This window comes from Phoenix dactylifera, unplaced genomic scaffold (assembly GCF_009389715.1).
Source record: "Phoenix dactylifera cultivar Barhee BC4 unplaced genomic scaffold, palm_55x_up_171113_PBpolish2nd_filt_p 000189F, whole genome shotgun sequence".
NCBI classification, from domain to species: domain Eukaryota; kingdom Viridiplantae; phylum Streptophyta; class Magnoliopsida; order Arecales; family Arecaceae; genus Phoenix; species Phoenix dactylifera.
The window spans coordinates 460,243-477,101 of NW_024067716.1; the positions used below are offsets into that span (position 1 = coordinate 460,243).

The 16,859-nt window shown below is 38.0% G+C and overlaps 1 protein-coding gene across 2 annotated transcripts in view; it reads right to left on the reverse strand.

The window, feature by feature from the left end:
- The window catches only part of LOC103697147 (protein SUBSTANDARD STARCH GRAIN 4, chloroplastic), a 68,597-nt gene that overhangs the window by 27,732 nt on the left and 24,006 nt on the right, over positions 1-16,859 (reverse strand). For both annotated transcript variants that reach the window (XM_039117186.1, XM_039117187.1), the window contains 5 exons: positions 6,912-7,069; positions 6,230-6,755; positions 4,383-4,553; positions 4,202-4,261; positions 3,205-3,327 (listed from right to left, as the gene is read on the reverse strand). In XM_039117186.1, coding sequence (XP_038973114.1) covers positions 3,205-3,327; positions 4,202-4,261; positions 4,383-4,553; positions 6,230-6,755; positions 6,912-7,069 — 1,038 coding nt within the window. The remainder of the gene's footprint in view (positions 1-3,204; positions 3,328-4,201; positions 4,262-4,382; positions 4,554-6,229; positions 6,756-6,911; positions 7,070-16,859) is intronic.

A 16,859-nucleotide genomic window follows, 5' to 3' on the forward strand; every position in this document is an offset into this window, starting at 1 on the left:
ATTAAACAATTGATTAGTGTATAGTATCATGGAGTTGAATTAACAATTAGAAGTATACAACAAGGTATGAAAAGAATTATATTTGACTCTTTGCTATAAGCGGGAAGAAAATGTTGGGAATTGTGTCCCAAAACCAATTTTTTTAATTGTAAGAAATTGAATTATGTATATGTTTTATTAAAATGAATAAAAATTTATTCTGGCTTTTTTCTATTCATCACAAGTGATACATCTTCAAATTGAACTCATGTGATGAAGTCCTTAGGACTAATTTAGTGGATAAAGGAGGTTTTATCATTTAGTCCTTAAACCAGTTCGCGACCAAATGATGAGCTGTCAATTGGACAATAGCTATATCAAGTATAGGTTGTTGTGTGCCATTTAATTAGTTGTCCTCTTAAACCAAGGAGTGTGGAGACACTGTATGGCATACAGGTGAGATGTAGGAGTACATCGTCACTGAACAGTGACTCACCTGCGTAGCACTCCACTGTCGGGAGTTAGCTCGCAAAGCATATGGGCACAAGTACCCCTTAGACCTGAGACTGTCACGGTGACTTGCAAGCAACTCACTGTACTTAGGTACTGGACGACCTTAATTTCTAATTCAGGGATCGGAAGGATGATGGGTGCAGTCAAGTACTCGCGAAGTCTGTATTTGAGTCAAGATGGGATTGACCGCTCCAGATTATAGGAGTTGATGTCTCGCTGTATTTCAATTCAGTAAAACCTTGGCCAGAGTAAACCAAGTGATAGGTCACTTGATTTGATTAATTGAAATACACTATGGATGACCAAACCCAGAGTTCGACAGTCCACTCCGAGGTCATCTTGAGCATCGATAGTCATAGGGATGAATTATGCAATAACCATACGTTTAGGTTCTTGAATGTTGCTCTGCATATTCGACCTATCCAGACGTCGGGTATCATTGCTAGATGGTCACCTCGATTAGTGCAGGAAGTAGTCCATGTACTACCGGCTTAGTGTTCGAACCTATCGGAGTCACGCACATTAGTCAAGCTAAGTAGGAAGGTCTTGACCCAATTTAATTAAGAATTAATTGGTGGGTCATTTAGAATTTGGTTCTGTCTATGTTCAGCTAGCACAGAACATGAGGTACATGCTAAATTTCATGGATAAACAACTAATTAAATCTGTATTTCGGGTCAATCAAGTTTCAATTAGTGTAATTGAACTTGATCAGGACTCAATTGTTGAGATTGGGTTTGATTGGGTCTCAATTAGTGTAATTGGGCTCGATCACGATTTAATTGAAATTTAATTTCGTATTTGTTCTGATCTAAGTCGGACTTGGATCGAGCCGAAACTGGACCCAATTGAATCTCCCATGAGTCGGACTCATGTGGAATTTTTCCGGATCAAAAATCATTTAAATGGGCCATCAATTTGGTTTAGAACCAAGTGAACCAATTAGGCTAACCCATTTAATTGAACCGGCTGACCCAAATCCCATTTAAATAGCTCCTGTGGACCCATGGACCCTTAAGCTCATGGACCCTTAAGAGCTGCTTGTGAGCCGCGATGGAAAAGAAACGCCTGAGAGCAAAACAGAGTCTTCTCCGTCCTTGGTTCAACGCCACGCCGTGCCACCATCCGGACTCCGTTCGGCTTGCCGTCTAGACCGGAATGTTCGGTTTTGAACCTTCTACATTCCGGTTCATTTAGATTTTCGAAATCTGGCACGTTTTCATGGATTTACTAGTTTTTTTCCACCGTTTGTTTTTGAAACAAACGTTATGAAATTCATTCATGAATGAATTCTTTAATGCTCGGCCAATAACGCCTCTTAACTCCTCTCAGCGTTGGCCTATTTGTAGGCCACCGTATCCTCTTGAAGAAAAAAGAGGAAGAGAATTTTCTTGAGAAGAAATTGTCAGACAGAGAGGGAGGTTTGATTCTGTGAAGAAGAAGAGAGAGGAAGGAGTCCTTTCTCTCTGGTGGTTTGGAGTTCGGCACAGATCCGGTGTCCTCTCCTCCCTTCCATTCCCTCTGTGATCAGGATCAAGAGACGGGCGTCTGTTCTCAGGCGTGCTGTGAAGAAACGGGAGAAAAGAAACCGAAGAAAGAAAGAAAGAGAAGAAAAAAACATAAAAGGGAAGGTCCTTTTTTTCTGGATTTTCTTTCTTCCAAGGGTCCTTTTGCAAAAGATTGTTTTGCACGAGTAAAGACATCATCCAACCTTCTTGCGAAGCTTGACGTGCGTGCGAAGTAGAGGGCTTGCAGATCCAAGCCTCGCAGCGCTACCTTCAGGGATCCAGATCCAGATTACCTCGACCAACTTCCGCTGCGGGCTTGAGGTAATTTTACATAAAAGTTAAATTTAATATTTATAATTGTTATAAATAAAATAAATAAAAATATTTTAAAACTGATTTTCATGCCTGGCGTTCGATTTTATCGAACAACTCGGGATATTTTCCCTTCAGAAAAAATAGCAAGAGTTTGAGACTTGGGTTTTCTTCTTTGCTATTACCTTTGACATCATATGATAAAATAACTTTAATTTTAATAAAAAATCAGTCACTATAAAGATTATGGTAACTTTACGGTCAATGGAGATGAAATATGTGATCAGAATTTGCAGGAAAGGAAATATGGACAGGTTCAATTTGCCGTAAGTCTCATCTAACTAAAAGTCTATTTCATGTAACCTGATAAATTCAGTATACTTTTATTTAGCATTCTAGTTTCTGTACCTTGGAGAAAGAACTACTCTAAGTAATTGGGTGCTTTTATAAAAGATGGGCTGATATTAATATGAATAGAGATGAGGATAGGGGACCACCAAACCACTTATTAAGTTGGGCCTAGATACATTAGAGAATAGAGAGAAACTCTACCCAAAAAAACATTGGCAAGAAAGAAAGAAAGTTACATAAGAGACACCTTGGGAGAAATCTTAGGAGCTTGTTAATAGTGGAATGTTAGGATAAGATTTAATTAGAGGAGAAAACTCTTTCTTTATTTGCACTAATGAAATTTATCATAGGAAGGTTGATTTTGGTTGGAACTAATGTGTGTTTGTGTGTTTTTTGGGGCGGTTGGGAGAGGGGGTGCAGGGGGTACCATGGCCCCCTAGTACCACCCTTGTATATACTCAATCTCATTCATGAGCTAAATTAAATTAGCCTTCAATTATAATAGGAAAACACAGGCATGCAAGAGAAAAGAGTTACTAACAACATCACCACTCCATCGAGCAGCCACATCAAGAGCTTCACCTAGCACACCGCTAAACTTGGGACGGAGCACTGATAACAATCCATGACCCCGTCTTTTTTGAAAGTTAAGCTGGAGCTCTGCCTGCATGTACACAAGTATTCTTTGGATTAAGAATGGTTAGATGTAAAAAGGATCAAGATGATTAAAAAATTATAAGAAAATAAATTGCATGAAAGCTTCATAATAAAGGACTTCTTGCAAGGAAATAGACCATAGTAAAGCTCAAGAAGGAAAAAAGCCCACTGACATGACATGATATTTACTCTTTCTGAAAGGATAAATTAACTCTGTTAGAAATTCATATTGATCAGCAACTTAGAAATATACAGCATTACAAAATAATTTCCAAAAATAACTTACGTGAACCAAAGGAAAGTCATTTATACGATAGTTGCCTAAACTGCTGTTGCAAAGGAAGTTCATAAAATAAAGAAGCAAAAACATCTCATTTACATGCCCTTGAATGAAAGTCCATGAAACTCATCATATATTAAATCAGTAACCAGATCAATATTCCAAGTCATTCTTAAGTAAATTCTGTGCTTTTTGCGAACCACTGATTCTGATACCAAAATTCGGAGACAGAGATAATCCATAAATTGGAAAACAGCATAAGCACAACTAATCCATAATCATGACTAAAGTACATGCATGGACCACGACAGTTCAACTAGGGAGACGGAACTTTTTCCAAGGTTCAGGAGAGCGCAAGGAGGAAATGTTTAAGCAACCAAAGAATATGTCAAATGGCTTTCCTTTGTGGCTTAAGGACTACTTACATCGGTCTCCTACTGCTGAAAAGACATTGAACTATCTAGATTTTCTCTTTCTACACTTGTGCTCCATCCAGATATCACAAATGTGGTTTCAAGAACATCTAATTATTTGACAAAAGAATTCCAGGTTACGATGATTAGATTTTAGATTATTGATTGCAGTGTCGAACAACACTTACCCTCTGGATAGTTCCTCGAAGAGATGCAAGCTCCAGTTCATCAAGTGGTAAATTCCGCACCTAGGCACAGAAAGACATCAGAACAGGTGCATGTTTGGATGCTAAAACCAACTAGGTAGAAGCATTTAAAAGATTCTTGATGTACTGACACAAATATTGACTGTGGCAAAGAATATGGTACCTCCAGATTAGTTGAATTTTGAGGTTGATAACAGATATTAGCCCTTAGTTGCCCTTTCTGAAGAGAAACAGATAGGCGTCTTTTGTTTTGCATGATCTCTTTTGTGCTAAACCATAATGGTCCAATTACTTCCACAGACAAAATCTCATCAGGCCTACCAGTGGCATTCAACTGTTAACGCACGAAGCAAGAAGAAAAACAAGCAAAATATAAGTCTTCAGAAAAGAAAGAGAGGGAAATAACAAGACATGTAATAATAATCCAAAGATTCTAAGATCCAATAAATTGGCGATACGGAATTAGTCATATATTTCAAACTATACGGAATTATTCATTCCACATAATTATTCATGCATTTATGACATAAAACAATCAAAATTGTTTAATTCTATCAATCTATATCTGGGACTATGAATCTTTCTTTCACATTTGTTGCTGCTAAAAGGTAAATTCACTATGCAAAAAAGACTTTTTCCCTAAAATACTGTTAACAGACCCAGATAGATAGTTATTCAAATCCAAACCTTTTACAAGTCAGAAGGCCTCTTTTATCAACAACATTATCACTTAATCCTCAATTCGCACAAATCCCATCACTCAAACAGTAATTGTACTTGACTACTATGTGGAATCATCATTGCATTCAAACAGATTCCAGGAGTAGCATAACAATGAACCAGAACCAAAGACAAATTAACTGTTAAATCTATCTAAGATGAAATTCAACTAAAACCTAGATATATCTAAGGAAATATTCCCTAGGAAGGCTCTTCATTCATGTGTGCCGTGACAAGTAGGTTGTTTAACATGCAGGAAACAGGGTCGGAAAATAGGCAGCTGTCGGGTGTTTATTTTTACCGTGATACAGTGGAAAATGGAAATTACATTTTAACATGTTGGTTTAGAGTAACAGAAACTTTAATCTTGCTCAAGCTCAAAACTCATGGTAGACTGTACAGAAACCTTAGGGGAAAATATCCTGTAGGAAAATGACAGTTCCATAGGAGGTCAGCTTAAAATGGTAGGCCAAGCAGCTTTCTAATTAAATATAACAGCAGTATAATCCCTTACAGAAATGTTTCTGTTCCAACAGATTTTTTGATAAATAATCAATACTAAAATAATTGAATCCAAATATAAATATGCGCACAGGTAATTAAACTTCCACTATTCCACAACAAAAATTTAACACAAATAGAGATTTTCTGCCCACAATACCATAGCCTTATCTATTATATCAATCACCAGTTTAACAGGTTAACCTGTTTTCTGCATTTTATTTTATCAAGAAGGCATCTACATCTTTGATAACAACATGCAACCTAGACTATTCACAGATATGCTAAAGATGCAATGATGTTACTGGAATTCATTTGTTACGTAACAGCCTTTCCTTCCTTTTGTTAAGAGTATTTATGCATTTTGTTTTTCTTTTTTTTCTTACTAGCAAAGCCTTGATGGCTTACAGCAAAGACCACTTGGCCCACCATGGGCACAAAGACCAAAAATTCACCAGGCATTTAAGCTCCACAAGCTTCCATTACAGGAACATAGCATCATAAACACCAGCATAATCAGACCTGCAATAACATAATAAAACCTGAAGCCCCAATTGGATTCCAGCTAGAACCTCCTCCAAACAGAAAAGGGTACCAATTGCTATTTGTCAGCGGTTCATGCATATGCTATTTGTTAATTGTAATATATTTAGATCCAAAAACCATTGAGAAAGAATCATCGTTCACATGCATATAGCTGTGAATAAGTCATGAGGAATCTTACTAAAGAGCTCAGGTAGATACAAAAGCCATTTAGGAGAAAAAAGCCATTGTTTTCAAGCATCTTACCTTCACCGCCTCACGTGAGATACAAAGTGAACCTGCCAATTGTGGAGCCAACAGGAGTTGATTAAGCTTGAGACCAGAAAAAGAAACATCTCCAACAAGTCTTGCTATATCACTGTTCATCATCAATGGATCTACCATATTCTTCTCATGGCCATATATCCTATCATCAGTATAATTTATGGTTTTGACAACTTTTCCTTGAAATTTGATCTTTCCGGTTGCTTTCAAGTGCAGAGGTCGTGGTGAATCAAAAGCATCAGATAAAATCAAACTAGCAAACTCAAACTCCAGCATTCGTAAATCCAATTCAACTCCCTCAACAACTAAGGGCACAGCTCCTTTAACATCTTTGACTTCTTTGCGTAGCCAGTAATCATCAAGATAAGATGTCTGAACTTTAGCATGCAAGTCAAAGGCAACTGATGATGAAGTGACAGTGATATACTCATGTGAAATAACAATGTCCCCACGTGCATCGCTGAATGAATCTTCAGCTTTTGGAGCAGCCCACTTTATATCGAATCTCCTGAATTCGATGATAGAAACAAGGTAAATGTTAAATATTATGACAAGCAATAAAGTAAGAAAATCAACACTATAAGAGTAGACAAACAATAACAACATCAAAATGTATATGCCAGCCACATGAGTTATTTTACATACTGTTGACATTGAAACTTACGGTCTTAAAAGGGAACCAGATAGTCTTGTCTCTCCATTGATCTCCCCAATTTTAAGTGGCATCAGCTGAATGCCCTCCGGAAGATATCGATGTACAACTTTGTCAAGTAAAAAGTTTCCAGATAAATTGACATCCATGGCTGTATCATCAACTTCACCCTATCAAATGTAAAAGGGAAAACAAACACTAATGATATGGTATGATACTCTGGCAACAAAACATATAACATTAATAAAGTGAGGGAGGAATAACAGAATGATCTAGACCACACTTTATTTTCTCTGCAAATAAATGTCAACAACAGTATCATCATTTTCTGCATTGTGCTAAAAGCACCATTAATGTCTGTAGCACTATTATCAATTTCTTTCCAAAATCATCAATGAATTGCATGCAAATAAATAACTATAAAGGTTTGAAGCAAAGTTTTCAGTACTGACTCATATCATCCAGTATGAGGCACACTATACCAACCTGCTACCATGCTAGTATAGTATGGAGGCTCAATACAGCACTATAGTGACGCATGATACCATGTGCTAACTGATGAGAGCACAAAAGTGCAATCGTCGTACCATTTTAATTAGTATTATAGTTAATCTTTAATGATAAATTAATTAATTAACGTTGTATTTGTGTTTAAGTGCAAGTAATCCAGGAAACCCAATAACATTGGGTTTGAGCCCAATGCCCGGCAGCCCGAGCTCAACAAATTCCCCAGCTGCCATGCATGCATGAAATCCCGGCCGTCCACGCCTCATCCGAACCTGTATTTAATAAAACATCACTAGACCATCAACTGTCCGCATCAGCGTCATCCCGTGCTAGCTTCTACAAAATGCGTCTCCAGCTCTCAGCCCGTATCTGCATCCCGTGACTCGTCCGCACCTGCAGCCCAGCACTCCATCCTCCCAGTTCCATTCCGTGATCAACGCCCCCAACGCTCCTCTTCCGCACTTCACAAAATAATGAAGGGAGATCCTCCGAAACTCTTCACCCGGATCCATGCCTTCGTTCAAGCGCCCGTTCAAACGCAGCCCAGCACTCCATCCGCCCGTGATTCTCCCCCAAATCCCAGGCGATCGCACGTCCGTCCGTGATCCCACGTTGCTCCCCCGCTTATGCTTCCTTTCTCCGTGATCCAAGTTGTTGACTTAGCTGAAAATGCCCAAAATTGGAGTAGCTATGGTGAGGAAGTAAATAGAGATGAGTTCGGATCTAGAAAACCAGGTAATTATGAAATGAAAGCAGATCCAGATCTCAAAAATGTCATGTCCAATCTGGTGACTAGAATGAATAACTTAAGTAAAAAGTTTGATGCTTTAACTGTTTCCACTAGCTCTAGTTCATATAAAGAGTTAAATCCCATCATGAAAGTGGATCACGAGTCACATAGTTTATGTGTCTTGTGTAACAGTTCGGAACATCTAGTGGAGTGCTGCCCTAATCTGCCCACCATAAAGGCCGAGCAAGCAAATGCTCTAAATTCATATAGTGCCTTCAAGAAGCCCACTTCCAATTCATTTAGCCCAGTTTACCACCCTGCTAATAAGTTCCACCCAAATTTCTCATACAAGCAGAACGAACCTATTCAGCATCAAGGTGGTCCACCAGGTTTTCAGAACAACTTTCCCAGGATAGGTCCATCACAAATGAACCAACCTTTGGTTCCATCTGTACCTCCTTATAATGCCCCTATCCCACAGCAACCTTCACAATTAGAAACCATGATGGCTAATATGATGAAACAACAACAAGATTTTATCAAGCAACAACAACAGACCAATACAGCCCAAGCCCAGACTAACCAATTCCATGCGCAAGCAATTGCAAAACTTGAGGTTAGTCTAAGCCAAATAGCAAACTCTCTAGGGGATAGGAAGAAATGTGAACTACCTAGTCAACCAGTGCCTAACCCCAGTAGACAACAAAATCAAGGTCAGAGAGGTCAGTATCAAATCGATTCTAATGGAAATCCGACCTATGAAATCCAGGCAATTACCACTTTAAGGTCTGGCAAACAAGTGGACAACAAAGTCCAACTTCCTGAAAAAGAAAATAAAAATGAATCCGATAAGAACCCTTTTCCAGTAGACTTCAGAACTCCAAGAAACAATCTAACTTTGATGAAATAATGGAAGTCTTTAAAACTATTCAAATAAATATACCTTTTCTCGATGCCATAAGACAAATTCCCTCCTATACAAAATTCTTGAAAGACCTCACCACGGTCAAAAGAAAAATCAGTATTCCTAGGCAAGCTGTTATGGCTGCACAAGCCTCATCTCTCATTCAACAACAGATTGCCCCGAAATTCAAAGACCCTGGTTGCCCCACCATTGAAATAAAAATAGGAGAGACGATCATCCAGAGAGCCTTATTAGATTTAGGAGCCAGTGTGAACCTACTTTCCTACTATGTGTACCAAAAGTTAGGTTTGGAAGAATTAAAGCCCACAAATCTTACCCTTTCCTTAGCAGATAGGACGGTGAAGTACCCCAAGGGGATTGTAGAGGATGTAATAGTGAAGGTAAACGAGTTTTACTATCCTGTGGACTTCGTTATCCTTGAGACCGAACCTGTAATACATCCAGACATTCACACACCTATAATTTTAGGGAGACCTTTCTTAGCCACAGCAAATACTGTGATCAATTGTCGAAATAGGATGCTGAAGTTATCTTTTGGCAACATGAAAGTCGAGCTTAATGTCTTCAACATAAGTAAACAACCACCATACGACAAAGAAATCAATGAAGTTGACATGATTGAAAGCCTGGTTCAGGAGACTTTCTTACAAACTTATAATAAGGACCCTTTAGAGGCTTTGCCCATTCCAATGAATGGGTCGAGCATGCGCTCCCTAATTCTGTTCCCCTCATGAGCATAGATTGTCATCAGCTAACTGTTCTTCCTCGGACTCTTCCAAAATCATTCTTAGATAATGTTAAAAAAAATGAATCCACATTTTGTCTGGCTAAAGACATAAAACTTAGCGCTCTGGGGAGGCAACCCAACATATAAATATTATAAAAAATAAATAAATAAATAAATAAATAAAAATAAAAAAAATAATTATTATTTTAAAAAAATTTACTAACATGCATGTTTGGAGGTTTTTGGCCCCAATTGTCACTTTACCCACCCATATCAGGTAACTTCTCCTCTGTTCTATTACTGCTTTAAATTTTCTTTAACATTGAGGACAATGTTAGATTTAGGTATGGGGGTGGGAATATTTTTAATCTTTTATGCCAAAAAAAATTAAAATTAAAATTTAAAAAAAAGGAGTTCAAATTTTTAACTCAAACTCTAATCTTTTTGGCTGTACAAATTAGGAATTGCTTTGACAATAGCTTTGAGTTAAGGAATATGATAGCAGTTCTAGTTTGAGTTTTCGTCCCACCTATCTTCTGCTAACATAATACAAGATGATTTAGCACCTACACGTAAGCACATGATAGTGGGGTATGTATACTTGCAACTAATATGAATACTTTTAATCTTCGGGATAATTTAAAGTTATATGTGTGATGAACACCCTAATCAAAAAAAAAAAGAGGATAAAATAAAATAGTGAGTTTATTTTAAGTCTTCTCACTGAGTAACCGAGCCTCTTGCCTAGCAAGCAGCGAGTGTTCGCGTAAAAAGGTAAAAATAATTGAGATTAAACTTTAAGTGACTAATTTGGCCTCGAAGCCTAGTTAACTTGAGTTATTAAGCCCGTTAGGGTGTCTCTACACCTAGTGCCCTAAGCCATCTGGATCGGAAGTCATTGGCCTAACACTCGCTACATGGGTCAGCTAGAAAGCTTAATAAGGCTAGATATTGCACAAGTCATTCTTCTTAGCATTCAGTCTGATAAAAAAATAAATAATAAAAAAAAATTGGAGTGTTCATTACCATTTAACTCTAGAAAGTCTTGAAAATTGGAATGATCATGTTGGAAGTAAGTGAAAGCCACTCATTTATATGATACTATCTTGCACCTCACTACATTCTTGACTTGTTAGCAGATAGATGGGGAGTAATGGAACTTGAGTTAGAGTCTGCTTAAATATGATAGCAATAAGTCTTTATTGTCCTTGCAATTCTAAGTTCATACAGTAATACTTGTTCAAATTTCGAGTTAAAAATTGGAAATCCCTGACTGATGAAGTTTGTGGGTAACTTCACTGCAAACCCTCACGAGACAACACTCGTCCACTAGGGTAACCTAGGGGTTTAACGGCTTGTTGCACGTACTAAGTGCAATCGTAATGCTCTACGAAAATGAGTATTTATCTTAGTATATTTATATAATAAATAACATTTTTGCACTCTCATTTTATCATTTTCGCACTAAATTGCTAGAGACTAGTAATAAGCTAGTTGGGAGGTGTGATGAGAGCACTAAAGTGCAATCGTCGTACCATCTTAATTAGTATTATAGTTAATCTTTAATGATAAAATTAATTAATTAACGTTGTATTTGTGTTTAAGTGCAAGTAATCCAGGAAACCCAATAACATTGGGTTTGAGCCCAATGCCCGGCAGCCCGAGCTCAACAAATTCCTCAGCTGCCATGCATGCATGAAATCCCGGCCGTCCACGCCTCATCCGAACCTGCATTTAATAAAACATCACTAGACCATCAACTGTCCGCATCAGCGTCATCCCGTGCTAGCTTCTACAAAATGCGTCTCCAGCTCTCAGCCCGTATCTGCATCCCGTGACTCGTCCGCACCTGCAGCCCAGCACTCCATCCTCCCAGTTCCATTCCGTGATCAACGCCCCCAACGCTCCTCTTCCGCACTTCACAAAATAATGAAGGGAGATCCTCCGAAACTCTTCACCCGGATCCATGCCTTCGTTCAAGCGCCCGTTCAAACGCAGCCCAGCACTCCATCCGCCCGTGATTCTCCCCCAAATCCCAGGCGATCACACGTCCGTCCGTGATCCCACGTTGCTCCCCCGCTTCTGCTTCCTTTCTCCGTGATCCAAGCATTCTGGATTGGTCGCCTCCACCGCAATCTCCCAGCAATTTCTAGATCACGCGATGAATGCCAAGCTTTCCGCATCTCATCCCGTGCGTACGCCCCATTCCTCTTCTCCCGTGATGCATCCAGACCGACGTCCGTCCAGATTAGCTCCCCTCTGCACTCCCGGCGATTTTCCAGCTTCCATGGATCAAGCTTCCGCGAGTAATGCATCCAAGGATTCCCGCTTCCAATCCGGCACCCAAAGAAGGAAATCCCAGCATTCGTTTCTCCTCCCGTCGATCCTGCGGCACTCTTCATTCCGGATCAGCCTCCTCTCAGCATTCCGTGGCCAGCTAGATGGGAATCCACGTCTCAGCCTTCCCATGATACCGCGTCCGTTCCGAAGAGATGATCCCGCGCACGATCCCAGGCGCCCGTTCCTCCTCTCCATACGCAATCAAGGCTGGCTTCAAGGTCTTCGGCGATTTATAAGAGTAGGACGGGAGGAGAGGGGGAAGAGAGCTCGGTTTTGGGTGGTGGCCAGCGGGTCCAAGGAGGAGGGGGAGCTCGGCTGGATGGTGGCCGGCTGGTCCAAGGAAGAAGAAGAAACAGGGGAAGGGTGTGTTCGGTTTGGGAGAGAAGAAAGAAAGAAAAAAAAGAAATAGAGCCATGCTCTGTTTCGTTTGAAAAGAAGATTAAAAAATTAGGGAAAAAAAGAAGGGAGAGATTTCAATTTGATTTTCTTTTAGTCCTTGTTTTCTTTTTTTTATTTGTAGAAGAAAAGAAGCATTAGGCTTCATCTTCAATTTTTTTTACTTCTGTAATCATTTCTTGTTATGAAATTTTTAATTGTTATTTTATGAAATCCGTGTCTAAGTTTCAGTTCAATTTCTGCAATTTATTTTATGCATTTTGGAATTCTTAGTTTTAAGATAACTCTAAAATTTTTCTTTGCCATTCGATCTGCAGTTTTCATTTATATTATGTTTTCAGGAATCGATCCCTACTCTGCATTAGAATTCAATTGCAAGTTTTCTTTCTGTCCTTTGTTTATTTTCAAATAGAAAACATTCTCTGATAGACTAGAGAATCATTCCACATCCCCTAAGTAATGTTTTTTTTCTTTTATCATTCAAAAGTCGATTTCGAATCGGAGTGAACGTTTTAATTTTTATGCAACTCCAATCACCTCCCTGTGGATCGACCTCTTACAACCGCTATTCTTCGAGTAGGAAAGGTAAGAGTAAAATTAAATTAAACTTTGTTTGTCGATTCTAACAACGATCTGTTTAGCATATTTTTAGTTAGACAGGAATCGGACGAACACTAACTCCAGCAGCATATTATTTATCGGTACAGGAGCATACCATACTAATCCAATGTATACTAGTAAGGTACCAATGTGGTCCCTATATCAAGAATGAAAACCTTGGTTTGAAGAACCATAGTGACGCGGCATACCAATCACATACTAGCATGATATGTACCAAGGTATGCCGAACCGGACCAAACCGCCCAGTTTACCCCGTACCGAACCGAACCGATGCGGAACCTAGTTGGCTCGACCTTGTTTTTCAGAAAATATCGTGAACTACTCCAAACTGGGCGGTTTGGAGCAGAACTGATACGAGCCGAACGGCCCCCCATTTCGTTAAAAGCTTGAAATTGATTTGTTAAACCAAGGATGAACCGCCTAGTTCACCCCATACCAAATCGGTAGCCGACCAGCATGGGTCCCGGTAGCAGTTCGGTTAACCTTGCACCACACTATACCCTTGTAGCAACTCATGATAAGGTGATACACCTCAACACGGCGCACTTACATACCTCAGTATGCCATAGTAACAAGCATACTGAGTTGATACAAGTTTAAACCTACATTAGCTCTTCAAGCATACACAGTGGGGTTAGCTCTTCAAACCTAGGTTTAAAACAATAGACTAAACTAAGATTCTAATCCTTTCAAATTACAAGCAGAAAATAGCGCCACAACCTTTCCAACGACACCCCCATCCAAGGCAGCGAAAAAGAAACCATAGGTTGGTAAATCACCACTTTGCTCGCCAATCTGCACTACCATACATAAGCAATTGAACTGACCATGCTGATTATGTTTTAGGTTAGGTAGTTTCAGAAAGTGAAAAGAAATAGCATTCCTATAATAAAGCCTTCAACTGATCATGCATACTCTTCAAGCTTGGGTCTGATCTTATCGGTTCATGCCACCCCAACCATTAGAGGAGGAACCGAGCTTCATCAAGCTTGGGTCTGATCTTGGTTTGAAATTAATTTTGACCTTGAATTCCAAGATCAAGCTTGATTTGCTTACCATTATTTCTAGCTCAATCCAAGCTTAATTTTAAATTCAGCCTGACACGAGCCTACTTCATCAGCTTGGTAATCGTAAATCAAGATGAAATAAACTCGAGATTAATCAAGCTTGGTTGAATCTTAAATGAAAGCCTGATTCTTGATATCAAGTCTTGGTTCAGGTCTAAATCCAAAAAGTAAAAAAAATACAGCAATTAAAACTTTAATTCAATGGTCCATCATATATGAGATATACAATATATAATTTAACTATATTTGAGACCTATCAAGCTGAGTTTGAACGAGCTGGGTCAAATTTTAGCACGGCAAATTAACTTCGAGATCATTCTGCTGGTTGAAGTTTGGTTTGTTTAACCTCCAACAGAGAATGATTTGAGACTTTCACGAGCCAAGCCCAAGCCAACCACAATCTATTCATTTTGTTTGACACCACTACCGACCATCTATGGAAGTATCTGTATAATACCATATTTTAATGAATTTTTCCAATATCTGATCCAGATATTACTTGCCATCATTAAAACACCAAATATCGTTCACAATTTAATAAAAACCTTCAGAAAATACTCAAACTATCCATATAAAACTTTTTAAAGGTATGTTAAAACCTCCACTTAGAAGCAAAAATACCAGGTCACTGAAATTTAGTCTATTCAATTAACGAATTTCCTAGTAAAACACCCTCACAATGAAGGAGGAAATTTAAAAAACTTTGGTATTAAATTTTAAAATAAAATTTAGATATAATAAAAATTAGAAATGAAGATTGAATAGTAGGCATATAAAAATAATTATTAAATAGAATAAAAAAATAAATAACAACAAAATGCTAATCATTTTAGTAACTAAAATTGAACTAAAGAGTGGACTAAGATTGAATAAATAAACCAATAGCAATATTTTATGAAGCTAATATTATATTGCAACTTGAGATAATATAGTTAAAAATAATAATAACTATAATACAATAATTTGAAAGTTCCAGATGTTAACTTAAAAAGCAAGCAAATCAATAAACTAGTACAGCAAAATAAAAAAAATGAAAATATAACAACTAATAGTAACTGAAACAGTTCCAAATCTGTCACTTGACCTAACATAGACCAAAAGACCTATGGGTTAGACATAGGTCTAATTGAACATCCCGCCTCACATGGTCAGAAATGAATCTCATCAAATTGTGGACTCAAAAAACATAATTTGATGCAATGAAAATTAGTTAAAAAGTCTAGGTCTAGAATGGTTGTACCCTCAGTCAAATTTAAAAGTAAAGCACCCACGATCTAGACTCGCCACATAATAAATTAAATATGAATAAATGTAATTTCCATTCTATTAATATTGGCTTTACAACTAAAAGTCTCGCTAAAGTTGCAAATTTGACCCCTACCAACCTAACTTCCAAATCCAAAATAAGACCTCACCTATGGATTAGGCATAGGTCTAAATGAAGATTCAACCTCAAATTGGACCAGATATAGGTCTCATGAAATTGGACTTGACCAATTGGAGCTAGATGGACCCATTTAATTGGATAGAATTTAGTTAAAAAGTTAGACTTCAATTTAGTTGTGGCCTAAATCAAATTTAAAAGTAAAGCAAACACAATCTAAATCCAGCAACCTATGGGTCAGGTATAAGTCTAAGCATAATTGGTATGTTCTGTAAAATATAGACTTTCTTTACAAGTTAAGACTTGCTTGAGCAAATATAACATAACCAACCTAACCTGATAAAATCTGTTTTTGGGTTAATTTTGGATTGAGATTGGGTTCCAATTAGTTGATTAAGTTGATTAACATATTCCAAATCATGTTTGGGTTTCTTTTTTTACATTTCCTACTATTAGATAGTGCTCATAAATCTCATGATAAGTACCCAAAGATTCATATTGAAGTTCGATGGGAACTTCTCTTGAGCCAATGACACGTTGATCTAGTCTCCATCGGAGCCAAAAACGATATACATATATATATATATATATAGAATAGGACATTAACATATGTACGCTTTACTCTGCATACAACAAAATAAGTGGCTAGTTGTTCCACTTTTTCTATTACTAAAATTTAGTATATTTTAAGACATTGTTGGGCTCGACCTACCATCCAAATTGCCAATGATTTATAAGTACGTCATTAAAGGTAGTACCAGTTACAATAATCCAAAATGTAAGCATTATACAACATAGTACAACGAATAAAGAGTATAATTTATTGTTTAAAATGTCCCTGAAGGATAGTGCCAGTTACTACAATCCAAAAGACAAGCACTATAACAACACAATGTCACAACGAACAGAGTATATTATATAATGTACAACATGGTTTTAAATACTGGTGAAACAGGAAGGCACCATTGGTACCGTACCATTCGAATGTGAAAATGGGACTGCAATGAGGTTCGAGTCGCTAGAACTCTTAAGAATATAGATGTACCAACCATCTCGATCAAAACCAACCATATCGACTAGTATCGAGCTCTATTCAACCAGTACAACGCACAAATCGTGTATCACGATCAAAATGGGTCAGCACCAATCAATACCAAGGCTGTCCAAAAGAAATGGCAAGTTAAAAAAATAAAAATAAAAATAAACTCAGGGCGGGGGCAAGGGGCCATGCAGGGTTGTCCTCTCACTTTGGGGCTGCCTCAT